This window comes from Centroberyx affinis, unplaced genomic scaffold (genome assembly GCF_046629955.1).
Source record: "Centroberyx affinis isolate AG114_WGS23_722 - 3 ecotype Tasmania unplaced genomic scaffold, CSIRO-AGI_Caff_v1 ptg000827l_1, whole genome shotgun sequence".
Classification (NCBI taxonomy): domain Eukaryota; kingdom Metazoa; phylum Chordata; class Actinopteri; order Beryciformes; family Berycidae; genus Centroberyx; species Centroberyx affinis.
This window is the reverse complement of record NW_027279426.1, coordinates 51,643-65,715: the sequence shown is the minus strand read 5'-3', so window position 1 is coordinate 65,715 and position 14,073 is coordinate 51,643. Positions and strand designations below refer to the sequence as shown.

Below are 14,073 nucleotides of genomic sequence, written 5' to 3'. Positions count from 1 at the left end.
TTCAACCGTCTATTCTTACAACTGACTGAATCCTATCCAGTTGCTGTGAAATCAGTCTGACCTCGCCGTCACAACAGTCCCCTCCTCTTCGACGCCAAACCGACCTCCTGACTGACAGGTAATCTGACCAATCGCTGATGGAATCCCTGCTGCTGACGTACATCACATACCAATCGGAATCTGTGGCGGGCGGACCTACTGTGGGCCTGGCATTCAGGTTTGGTTGCGATAGTAAGCTCTGGATGGGATTTTGTGAGTTTTCTTTGACATGTTATTTATTTGTTATATTGCATTTAATAGCGTATTATTGTATGTGGTTACGTATCATTGTGTCTGCTAAAATAAACAACATTAGCGAGGTAACTGTCGTGTTTTTATGCTAGCCTGGGCAAGTGAACAGTATTTGCAAAGTAGCCCAAGCAGAGAGAACAACGGTGATTTTTCTACTATAACACAATTGTTTATATCAATTCAGCTTCATGACTGTAATTTTTGGTAAATTATGGCCATGTCAATGCACGTTTAAAACTGTCAGACTATCTTTGGTTCCCCTGCATCATTTTGTCGGTTACAACAAGATTATTGCTACGTTGTACAAGTTTGCTTTTTGAAACAGTTTAACGTTAGTCTGTTCCAAATATTACAGTTAGGCCCATAGGAAGTGAGTAGTTAGTCTATATCTCTATCTTTTGTGTTTAATGCCTGCAATTTATGTGTTTTATTGTTTGCCACGTGATGTCTGCATTGAATGTGTCTGCATAATAACAAGGGTATTCAGGGAAACACGTGTTAAGGCAAACATTTGTTTAAACTTAATGCACAAGACGTTGTGATATTGTTGTTTACATCATATTCTGCTCGTTTCAGAAAGCTTTTTCCGCGGTGTGAAGTGTTTTGCTCCTGAACTGAAGAGACATCAGGACGGATACAGGACCCTACCACACCTCTTGGTCAAGTAGCCTCCTCGACAACTGGATACTACTGAGGAATTACTTGGAGCAGCCAACTTGAAAGTATTATTTACCTTTTAACGGAATGGCTTTTGAGAAGACCTAACCTGGGTTGTTTGTTTTTCCAAGTGTTGCTACAAGCGTGGAGTTAACTTTTGAGGAGGTCATCGAAAGTCTTTAAAGGGAACTAAATCAAAAATGGATCAAGCAAGCGGCGGAGAGGACCCGAATAAACCCTCTAAAAAGAAGTCTAACGAGGATGAGGGTAAAAACAAAAAGCTGGTAGGTATTCCGCCTTGTTCATTTTACTGTTAAATGAAGGTAATGTGCACTCAACTGCCACGTCCTGTAATCTTATAGACATGCAAGGGTTAAATGTCACGATCCACAGTAGTAGTTGTAGCAGCAACTTTGAGAGCGCTGCACTGCTCTCCACAAGTTTCTCACTGGTATACCGTATGCAAGTTAGTTTTATTACTTGGCTGAAGTGCAAAGTTTAAAACTAGGCCCCACTCACTGTTTTACAGTTATTAGTCACTGGTCAATGTTACAATAAATCCTGTTGATGAAGTCAACTCAAGCCAAGCCAAGCAGAATCAGACTTAACTCGTAAATCCCCAGGCATCTGAAAACATCACATGTTGTCATACAGTGCGTCCCTGTGTAGAGCAAGAGGAGCCTCAAATAGCTATTGATGTCTTGAAAGCCCCAGATGGGACTCCTATTACTATTTAATGTAGCCCAACACAGAACAACTAGCCTAATAGCAGTTACACTCAGGAAAGAGAGCTAGTGTTTCATTCAGTGCTTTACTTTTCAAAGCACTCAACGCATCATGCAAACCTGATTACACCAATCAATGCTGCATAGTCTGAAAGTTTTTTGAGGAGCATTCTTGTTGTGACAGTTTGGCTTCAAAGTATTTTGTGAATAGATAGATAAGGGTAAAGTTCAGTTTACTTGCTGACCCATTGCTTAGAGTTATATCCATGTAGTTTGTGGTGGTTTGTGGTGGTTTTAAGCGTTGTGTGTGTGTGCGATTGATATGACCTGTCCATAGTCAACATGAACAGCATTATCAGCACAATAAAATGGCAGTCACTGGAGGACAGTGCCTACTAGATAACAACTGATAACTTAAAACTACACTTAAAACTACATCAACATTCATGCACGCAAAGCCTCTCTATTGGCCTGGCCGGGTGGAATAGTTAATTACTGTGTAGTAGTGTGAGGAGCTGTTGTTGTTGGTTGTTTAGAAAGTGGGCAACCCTGACTTTGCAGCCTGGGAGCTCAGATGTCAGTGAGCGATTACTGCATGCTCTCCATTGCCTGGAAATGAGATCATAAGGTCTGGGTTGTGGCGGGTGGTGGGGGCTTCCGTATGACATCTGAATCATCACTTCTGATTAACTAACCACTCAGACAACTCTGTAATTAATTTGCGTAAACTTTAAACTTTGCAGTGATTGTGTAAAAAGTTTGCATTACCACCAAGTGTAGGCTACCTAAATGTAAAAATTTCAAATGCCTTATAAACTGTAGCTGTGGTCCCTTTATTCACTCTCCTGGGTGGAAACTAACTGTAAATCCAAGCTATACTACTGAGTGTTTGAAGTGCATGTAACTGCGTACACACTGTCAGCAGCTGGAGAGACCAGAGGCAGGAAGTCTGTTAATTTTCTGTGACCAGAGAGAAACTTTGGCTGATGTTGATCATGGTTGCTGCTTTTCCACGTTTGTCTGCGTGGAAAACTTGGCTGCTGCTGAACTTTTGGCTATCAACAGCCAATCACGTAGTAGCGCTGCTATATGTTGTGCCGATCACTGAGGCGTGATTGGCTGCTGATCGGCGGAAATGGCCAAAAGTTTAGCTGCAGGCAGCCAAACAAGGAAATGAGAAAGCCACTATTTAATGTCAGCTGATGTTTCTATGTTCGTAGAAAATGAATGAACTGAATTCATGTTGCTCTTGTATAAAGTTCCCTTAAAGCTGAGGCATGAGAAGGACAACAGTATCACTGCTGAGGTCACATTAAGCAGCAGGATGGTGATATGGGCAAATTGGCTTAATTTGAGCGGTACAGCTGAGAGAGACAGTTGCTCAACAATGTCCTGTGAAGGGTGGGGCTTTGGAGCCAGGACTGCCGGGAGAACTTGTACTGTAGTCTGTCAGGCTCCAATGGGATTTTCAAATGCAAACCTTGCCTCAGGCAAAGACTTGGTGGAGGTATACAATGAGCTTTGAGCACTGGGACTGACCAAGAGGAGCAGTATCAACAAAACAAACCAAGTATTCCTCCAGCTCTGTGCCTCTGTCACACTCAGGGGAGGGGGAGGCAGAGAGTACAACACTGAAGGCCTGAGGCTCAAACTTGTAATCACTGGTATGCGTTCCAGCAAAGTTAAGGTAGGGGAAAGTGTGACCATAATAACTGCCAGACTGAAAACCCCAGTGTGGACTAAAATGATATAGAAGGACCTGCACCCCTAGAGCTACCAAAGGGTATTGTCTATGGTTTTCATCTTTAGAAACGCTAACAACACCCTGTAACTCCTGAATATCCCGTCCCCCCTTCAACTTTAGACACACCCCAAGACTCTGCTCACTACGGACTAGCTGAGTGCATGTGTCATCCACACACTCTTCCAGACCATTTCTCTCTCTGAGCTCACTGCCTTGCGCTCCTTTAAGAGGTTTCAGGGCCAGGCGCATTCCCTGTTGCTCAATCCTCCGAAGCAGAGCATAACACAGACAGAGGCAAAGGAAGCCTGTGCTGTGGTTCTTGCAAAAATCTCAAGACAGCTCAGAGTGTGAGGGAGGAAGTCATCATTCATCCCTGGGTGGAGCCATGATCTGTCCTCTTCTGTTTTTCCCTCCTTTTTAGCTGCCCTGATATATACTGTAGCTCCAGGTTTGTTTGCAGACTTGTAAACATGTGGAAATGTAGTGAAAGAATGTGTATGTTTAATCAGTGAACTACAATTCTCATTCTGCTTAAAAATGCAGAAGGAGGTAAAAATGCAATTCATATTTGGTTTATCAGGTCGTTATGTCATCATCTGTCAACTTCTGAAAATTGCTGCTCTCTGGCAGTCAGACTTCTGAAGATTTACTTTCCTGTTCCCCATTTCTCCATATATGGGCCTATAGGATCTCATTCCTGACATGCAATGTAATTTGTGTGGATGCGGTCCAGATTCAAGGATGGGGTTAAGTCTATCTTGAGCAGGATTAAAGTAGAGATAGTCACTGCCATTACACACTAACAAGCCACACAATGCTCATAACATTGATAATAACCAGTTAAGTGCCTGGCATGGGCACAGTTTGGTCTAGGAGAAGTCAACCAGACTTTGGAGGAGAAACCTTGAAAGCTGTATGTTTGTTTAACAAGTCACTGGGTAGGATTACATCACAGCAGCACCATTTGGGCTTTGGGCCCAGGATGTGGATACACAACACAGCCAAGGACATTAGAATAACACCTCAGTGTTCAGGGAGTTTAGAGAACATTCAAAACTTCTCTGTAGCTTGCTGCTATGGAGCTTCTTTGTTACAATGTCCTTGCCTGACGTTGTCAAAGCATGACATCCAATGACATGAGCAGATGGAATGAGGTCTTTGTAAAGGAATTCAGGGGAGCTGGTTTGACAGAGAGGGAGAGATACTCCCCTTCTGCGTACAAGAGTAAAACATGACCTCTGTCAGAGCAGCGTGATGACATAAAGATAACTATATTATTATGCATTACATACAGTGTCAATGTCACTGAGCTACTAGCTAATGGTAAACCTACAAACTGAATGTACTGTAGATAACCGACAGTCAAGAGGTGCCACTATGTATGTGGAACTTTTGTTTGATTGGTCTTATAAAGAGTAGTGTTGTGGACTTGGTTTACTTTGTATACCTGTTCATTTTCATTTTTAAGTCATGATTTAAAAATATCAGTTGCATACTAAGATATAAGGTCATTTCCACAGAACAGCTTGGTTTAGAGAATGCATTCTACTGCTGTGACGCTGTAATGAAAAACATGTTTTGTGTTGACACACTACTTTTTGTACTAATGGTTTACCATGTAGAGATTGTTCCTAAGAAGTGGGTCCAGATCATGCCTCAGCTCTCCACCCAGAATTTACCACAGGATGGGTACAGGCTTTAAACCAGTAGTGTTGGTTTGCTGATCACTAGTAGCCTATAGACCCACAGGCATGCATGTTGTGAGGAATAATAATGTGAAACAGGTCTGCTGTGCTTTGGATAACAAAGTGTAAAACTGGCAAGGATGTAAAAGCATTGGTGGATAACTGAGCAGAGATCAGTGTTATATTCATAGTTCTTAAGTCTCAAGGTTGTTCAATTCTCCTTGGGAAGAGTTTTTATGCTTAAGTACTCAGTATTATTAGAAGCTTTAGCAGGCATTGTCCTTCAACAAATCATCTTCAAATTTGATATTTTGAAATAAATAATGTTCTGTTCTGTGCAAATAATTAGTAATACTTCACCAGTAATCTTCACCAGAGCACTCTGTGGCTTGTTTTGGTAGCTTATACCACCCACTGATCTGATCAGACAGGCAAGGGACTGACTCCTGTTTGCCTATTACAAGTTGTGCTTGTACGCTAATTCTTTCTAGTATCTACAACAAAAGGATTAGAGGGGATCAGTATCTCAAAGGTCATTCATAGGCTGTGTATGAGAGAAAAAGAGACAGTGAGAGAGACAGTGAGAGAGTGAGAGAGAGAGAGAGAGAGAGCAAGAGAGGACCCCTGAGAGCATATAGGCTACAACTTTTCTTCATGGACAGGAAACTGAGATGAGTCACTAAACTCAAATTCAGCCAGAGCAGCTGCACCAGCATTGTACACATATACTATGAATGGGTGAAATTGCTGGTCAATACCTTTGTGATTTGGATCTGCATGTGTATGCTGGGTCTCTAATGCTTTTGTGTTGTCAGTGAAATCAGCACTGTGAGTGTTGTTTTCCATTTGACTGCTGATGTCTTTTTAATGCTGTGTTGGCGCCCTGGCTGTTGCTTGGATTCACTTCATTTCCACTTGTCTTGGTGGATTTTCTTTAAGCCCACTGATCATTAGTTGACTCTATTAAATTGTGTTGCAGTGGGCTGGTAGAAAAAATTTTGGTACACAAACCAATTTCATCCACGATTAAACAAAGATTTTTCACTGATCTCAACACAGAAAATACCCAAAAAAACATTTATGAAACTTAAGCAGAAAACCTCATTGACGGAAAGAAATAGGCTACTCATATAGTTTCAACTTTGGCACGTCAAAACATTTTTGTCAGCTTCTCAAACATGCTTTTATTTAATACTGACAGTGTTTGTAATTTGTAATTAACCCTTATTAATTAAATCAGGTCTTATTGATTATAATCACAGTAGTAATTTAGTAAGTCGTTAAAGTAATTAAAGCATCAGTAATGCATGGACAGTTCAGCCCTGCTTAAGCGATGGTATCTTTATTATGAGACTATGGGATGCCTTATTGGAATAAAGGCGTACTATGCCTCAGAGATTCATGGGATTTCATAATGTGCTGCAGGCTATTCTGTAAGCTATTGACAGACTGTTTTGATATATATTTTGGCAGTCAATAGGTTGCTAAGCATAACTGCACAAGAACTAGGCTATAATCCAGACATAGGGACTCTAGGCTAAGTGGTTCAAACATGCTACATAGTAGGTCATAACCCAAATGTATAATTGGGAAATGAGAGTAATTGTTGTTTGTAAACAGTGAAATACCCATTTACTTGGCAGCACAGCACAATATCATGTTCTGCTATGTAATCTAACAGAGGCAGGGATTTCTGGCATCTGGATTGTGTAAACAGCTGGGCAACAGTATACTTAACCTCAGTTCTTTTGACAGTATTTGATTGTGAATCATAACTCATGGCCTCTTCTGATGGAAGCTATGGCATTAGGAAGTATTCTGACAGCGTTTGCGGCTTTGACGTATGAGCTTCAGGGAGCATTTTAGGTCATGCTAGCCTGTTACCATGCTGTTACTAGAACTTGTCTCAGCTTAGCACACTTTAGAGGCAATCTCTGAATTAGTTCAAATTTTATGAATTTTAGTTCAGCCAAAATATACCCATATTTTTCTTCCCTGTGCTGTTTTGTTTTTGTTTTCTATTCACAGTCCTCTATTGTGGAGTGTGAGTATAACAGAGATGGTGTTTGCGAGATGTGTGAGAAACAGCAGGAAACAGACCACATGTGAATGTTACATGGCATTCAGGAAGTTGGAGAGAGGAAGTGGTGAAGAATGCTTTAGTCACACTGTGGAAGAAACGACAGACTGCTCTAACATCACCCTCTGAGACTAGGCCTATTCATGCCCATGATAGATTAGATTAGATTAGATTAGAAGACCATTATTATCCCGAAAAAGGGATATTAATTTGGCTGCTTCACTTACATACATATTAAAAAGCCCAAGACATAAGATGTAAGAAAAACATAACGCAAGCATCGAGGCATTCAAATCAGTCCTCTCCATGTAAAAAAGTACATGTGAAAAATGCATTTGTACTTTAATCAGGCTGGGCTGACTGAAGAACCTGAAGCGTAAAAATAACATAATGCAGGAAAAAGTGCACGAGTGTTATGCTTTGGTTGAGCCACTGCACAGTCTGATGGAGGCTGGGATTAAGGGGTTTCTCTCCTCTTTGACTTCAGGTTTTGTTGAATGCTGAATTTGCTGAGACTTCTTTAGAGGGGTGATTGTCATCATCTATGATCTGCTTTGTTTTGCTCTTCATCAGTGTCAAGTAGAGCTTGGATTTTGCTTTTGTTTATTTGACAACTCTCTCCCGAAATTATTGCAGTCCATGACGTGTGTTACCATAGACACAGATTAGACAGAATGCGACAGTGCTGTGAACCACAGTATTATAGAACGATACAGTAATTTGTTTAATAAATATATCATAAAAGAGAGGAGACTATGCAGTAGGCTTCGATGCAATTTCTCAAGAGATTGGTGTATTTGTATTTGAATTGCAGAAATTTTAATTTGTCATGCTCATATTGAACCATTGAAAATTTTGATTTGTTGAACCATTGAAAATTTTGATTTGTTGAATAAATTAATTCAAAAATAAAATTTGTAAGGAACCATTGCAAATTGAATTCAATGGCTTGAAATAGAATGTGATTATTAGTCAATTTAATTTAATTTATTTTCAAATTCGTTTTCCCAACTCAAATTAAATTTCTTTATTCAGATTCAGTTTCCTGAGACACACAAGTTTTATTTCCTGAGTGTCGACTGGAAAGCAGCCCCTCCTCCGAGGCTGCCAACAGTGGGCTAACACTCTTCATTTAGCCAGCCACAAGCCATGTGGCACTGTGCCTTGTTCATCTCCTCAGCCAATGATCAAGTCTCACTCTCACCATTTGGTGAAACAGTTGCAAATTGTGTTCTAGCTATTAGTACTGGGCTGCATACAAGGCTCAGTACATCAGTTTGCTATCTTGCAGATAGCTGGTATTACTTAAAAGCAATGTATTGCAGCCCGGCTGGCCATATTTGGCATTGGTAGTGTAGAATATCACTGAGGTATGTTAATCACTACAGTGAGGGATACAGATTTTTTAGAAGACACATAAATTACCACTAGCCACTACCTAGTTTTTTAGACAGCCATCAATTATGGCTTGATTTATCAAGTGACAAAATTTGCAACTCCAAGTGGGGAGAATGAGACTCAGACACTGGCTGAGGAGATGAACAAGGCACAGTGTTACACGGCTTGTGATTGACAAAGTGAAGAGTGTTAGCCACTGCTGCTTTGGAGGAGGCAGCAACATTCAGGGAATAAAAGTCCCCTGTGCCGGAAGTGTCTCTCAGGAAGCTGAATCTGAATGAGGAAAACTGAATTTGAAATGGGGAAAACTGAATTTGAAATTATAGCTAAAAATTAAATTTAATAAGTAGTATGAAAAAGTATGAAAAATTACAATTTCTGCAATTCAAATACAATCTCTGCTGGCTACTACTAATCTCTTTCCATATAATAGTCTGCGAGTTTCTGAACGCTACAAGGAGATCTCTATGTCATATACACTGGCATTTTCATTCTTTCATACAAACCATTGCCTTTGTAATAGCTACATATCAAGCCAACTCCCAAGGGCACAGTAATAGAAATTTCTTTTCAAATTCTGGAGACACAAAGATAACCTGAGGGCAGTGCTGTGCTAGTCAACGGTCACATGGTCAGGACGTCCAGTGTAGAGCCATTCAAATCACAGCCCCACTGGCTTTTGTGTGCTTCCCCTTTTCAATAGTTGCTGTTTTAGGAAAATGTAAACAGTACCAGTGCTTTCCTGAAATAATAAGCATACCACAGACTCATGCCCTTTTAAAGGCACTGGAGCTCTCATCGAAAACCAATACACTTTTTTCTTTTCTTTAAAAAAAATAAATAAATAAAGAATCACTTGTTCTGAGGTGGTTTTTGGAGCTTATTGGAATGAAACAAGTGAAAACCTGTCTCAAAATCAACATTGTAGGAATGGAGTTAACTGCATCAGTCTCGTCTTAATTTAGTTGTTCTGGGGAACAGGATGACATTTTGTTCATGATTAAATCCAATTGTCCCTAATCCAGCTAGCAGAGAGGACAAGTGTCCTATTATGGTTTATGTGTATGATAGATGTGCCTGTGTTTGGGTGAGATTCTCACTCTGGTGTGTGTGTGTGTGTGTGTGTGTGTGTGTGTGTGTGTGTGTGTGTGTGTGTGTGTGTGTGTGTGTGTGTGTGTGTGTGTGTCTGTCTATGTGAGCTCGCCTGCATGTGTATGCTCTTGGCACTCTCTACACTGACAACACTAATCACCCTGTGTGTTGTATATCAGAATTCAGAATCACTCAACCCCGATTTTACTCAATCTCATTCCCATTTGTGTTAACTGAATCTCATCATCGAAGATAGATGTGTTTAGATGTAGACAGTCTTACATAACTGCACAGTGTTTTACAGCTGGGCCATTTTATTATTATAGAAGATAGGGCTAGCTAATGTGTCATTCATTCTGCAAGCCCTCACCACAGTCTTTTCCCACAAGCAAACAGTGCTCTGTTTCATGGAAGTGCCCGTTGAAGGGGGAGGTATAGGGGTGTGTACGCACTATTAAGTGGCATTGGATGTGATCTACACATTACTTCACTCACTACGCTCTTGAATGTTAGATCACAAGCTACTTGGAGTCTTGGACTGCAGTATAGTTGAACACAGTGTACTGTATGTTAGATGTCAAATCACACAGTCTTTTGTCAAGTTGCCACACTGTCTCACAGGCTTTAGTTATAATTTTATAATTTTATATACATATACTGTATATACACACATTACATTTATTAACATATGTGTATGTATGTATGTACGTACAGTATATATGTCTGTAGGCTATTTTTCTGTATAATTTTCCATAATGTAATTTTGTGTGCTTTACAAAAACCCTTGTAAATTATTTTTACTAAGGCTTTAAACATATTTGTGGCATAACAATAATAATAATATTAATAACAATAATGAATTGTGCAGCACTTATCTAAAAGTTTATAGAATTTATAACTCCTTGACATTAACCCATAAAAACAAAAATAGAAATACAGTATATTTATAAAGATAAAGAGGAGATAAAAATGGGAAGCACATTCAAAAGAAAAATGGTTAAAAAAAAAGTAAGTACATAATGTAAAATATAACATTTAAATTAGAGTAATTATAAGAGCAACAGATATTAAAAAGTTGGCAACATTACATAAAAGCAAGTCTAAATAAAGTTGACTGGCGTAGGAGTTAAAGTAATCTAAACAAAATGAGATAAAAGCATGGATGACCTTTACATTTGTGGAGGATAAACATTTCAATCAGGAGAGACTAATGTGAAGGATAAATGACAAGTTTATTGTATGATTGAAATTACAGAAGAGTCTAGAATTTACAGAAAGGCTTTGGCGATTAGCATGGGAAAATTTCTCTTTTGAGCTAGAGAGAGAGAGTAAGAAAAGTCTTCCTGATCGAATGTTCATGGTAGCTTGATTATTTGATTTTTGATATTTTTCTCAAATTCTACCTGCTCTTCAATAGTCAAGTCACTGTCAAAAATCACGTCCATATTTCTGGTGACTGGCTTTGTGCTGGAGGATAGACTGCCAAGATCCTTTAAAATAAGATTTCTGTATTTAGGAAGTCAAATAAGACTACTTCACATTTGCTTTCAGTGAGTTGTAAAAAGTTCTTAGACATCCAGCTCTGCTGTTTCTGCAGTTTTGGTTATTAATGGGTTTTAATGGCAGGTGTAACTGGGTATTGTCTATGTAGCAATGGAAAGAGATGTAGAGAGATGACATATTTGGGAATGATGTTGCCGAGTGGGAGATTGATGATGAGAAACATGATGATGAATTGCCTTTTATGATAGAAAAGATTCTACTAATAAATAAAATCAGATAAATCTATAAATCAGAAATAAAATCAGAACCTGCAGCATCCCTGTCAATTCTACTAATTCTGATTAGTGAATCTGATGGCAGAATTTTCTTATCTATTCCAAATTGGAATTTTGATACCTAACTCTGTCTTTGGCATAGCAGCTCAGGGGTAAGCAAAGGCTGACTATAGCATATCAGACTGCGACACAAACACAAACTGTGCTTCCTATTCACCTTGCAAGAGTGGGTGCTGCAAAGTTGACTGCAATGGGGAGAGGAAAAAAAGACATTGATTATGCTAATTTTCATTCCCATTTTATTCATAATCATTAATCATCAATAATATAATGCCTGTTATTTCAGTTTTATTCAACTCTGACTGCTGTGTCATATTTTGCACTGGACATTTTGTACCCTCTGAATCACTTAATTTTGAGAATAAAAGATTGAATATTTATGATTTCACATCTCAAATTAGGCTGTTAGTAGCAAAAAACAATCCACGAAAGGTAAATACAATTCACATAAAGGCTACAGAAATATTTGTCCTGGTAATGCATTACCCTCTCCATGAGCTCTTTGTACAAACAAAGCACACGTGGCTCTATCAACAAAATTGTTATTTTATTGTCGAAAGTACATAATTATAGCAATAAAATATTCCATCCTAACAAGTTGTTTGGTATACTCTAATTTTTTAGTGTGCAGATAACTCACAGCATTAGTTGGCTGTTATTAAATCGTTTAGGCTATTTATGGCCATCTTCACTGGAAACAGCATAGCACTTTGAAGCATGCTCACTTTTGCTGTAATGCCAACTACATGGCTGAATCCACAGCCAATCTTGTACTGCTGCCTTTTTGGAAATAAGGATATGTTAATTGCACCTCATCATGGCAAGTGCACATTGTGATTCTGGCACACTTGACGAATGGTCCCCCTTTTTGCATACCTCAACCACAAGTCATCACATTTTCTGCCAAAACCGAATTTGTTTAGAATTGCCTATGCATGGATAAGCACAGCATGCAATGTGTGGTCTCCATTCATTCCACATAGTTAGTGAATAGCGTGTAATTGTTTGCTCCTCATTTTGGAGGTGTTGTGCACATTTGTAAGAGGGCTTATATGCAGACATGATAACAGACATGATAAAAGTGTTAATGTGTTTACAATGTTCTGTATGTGTATTTTCCTCCAGGGTATAGCTTGTTTATATGCCTGTTGAATGGATATATAGCCGCAGGATGTTTGCCTGTTGGTCTTAAGCCTGTAAAAGTGTAGTGAATAGTTCATATTCAAGTTAAATTACAGTTGGAGTAATAGAAATCTATAAGGACAACGACACAGCATTGGATATTACAATGAGTGACACAAATTGTGCCACAACTCGAGGCATTAGGCCACGTTTTAGGAACCTACCTCAGCTTTGTCATAATTTAATAGGCTGTGAATTGCTGGAACTCCCTGGGAAACCTTCTTGGCTGACTACTCCCCTTGTCCCCGAAAACACACACACACACACACACACACACACACACGCACACGCACACGCACACGCGCACACACACACACACACACACACATCCTCCATGTGCCAGTGTTTCTGTGTCTCCCTCCTCTCTGACCCAGTATTCCTCCTTAGAGATGAGTCTTTTCTTTTCGAGTGAGCAGCAATAAGATGAATGAATGTGAAGGAGAATTGTAGTCAGTTGGGACATTTCACTTTTGGAAGTTTGATCAAATTGCTACAGTTCAGCAGAGTGTCTCCTCCAGAAAAGTTGTCGGGCTTGGTGGCGACTGCTAACGAGGGCATGCCTGATGCACAGCCAGCGGTATTGTGAATATTCCTGATTCAGGCCCAAAATTTATGCAATGCTAAAATCTGGGAGGGGATCTGGAAACGTGACTACATAATTAGGGTTCTCCATTTTGCCTTGAAGTGGTCAGCCAGACCAAGCCATATTCCTCATCGTAGATTCTTTCTATTTTCCAATGCCAAGGAAAGGTGGGAAAACTACATTAGGCCAAGCAGCCTACCTGGCCTGAGGTACACTGGGGGAAGCCTTGCTGTCTTTTTTTAAAATTTGTTTTTAAAGATTATTTTTTGGCATTTCTGCTTCATTTAGTTACAGTAGAGAGAGACAGGAAAGACAGGGCAGAGAGAGGGGATGACATGCAGCAAAAGGCATGGACTTTTCTATCTTTGTAGTAGTGATGATGGCTTGGTATCAGCATAGTATTTGTAATAGTTGGTACAGTAACTGTACAGTATTTCCTGTAGTGATTACATTGCCTGACTGCAGCATTGTATAATTGGGTCATACAGGGCCGAGGCAGGGGCTCATGAATGAAGTCTGAAGGGTCGAAAGAAGAAGACATGGATGGTAGCCTTATGCACAGACCAGTTTTGAAGAAGGAGAGGGTAGTGGAGGCCTGTATGTGTTTGTCCAAGTGCATTTCCATGAACGGACTGTATTTTACAACCATCACTCATTGCTCTTCTTCTCTCTGTGTCTCTTTCTGTGTCTTTGTCCGTGCCTCTGCCACCCTCTTCTTTTCTCTGCTTGAAAAGGGCAGCCCCACAGTGTAAACATTAGGATTTATCTGATGGATTACATCAAGAAGGACAAATGTTA

At 39.7% G+C, this 14,073-nt stretch overlaps 1 protein-coding gene across 1 annotated transcript in view; it reads left to right on the top strand.

Moving 5' to 3' along the window:
- Window positions 1-208: 208 nt before the first annotated feature.
- Window positions 209-14,073, top strand: part of diaph2 (diaphanous-related formin 2) — a gene marked incomplete at its 3' end in the record, with an annotated part of 33,130 nt that continues 19,265 nt past the window's right edge. Inside the window, exons 1-2 of the mRNA XM_071520811.1 lie at window positions 209-252; window positions 868-1,232. Coding sequence (XP_071376912.1) covers window positions 1,149-1,232 — 84 coding nt within the window. The remainder of the gene's footprint in view (window positions 253-867; window positions 1,233-14,073) is intronic.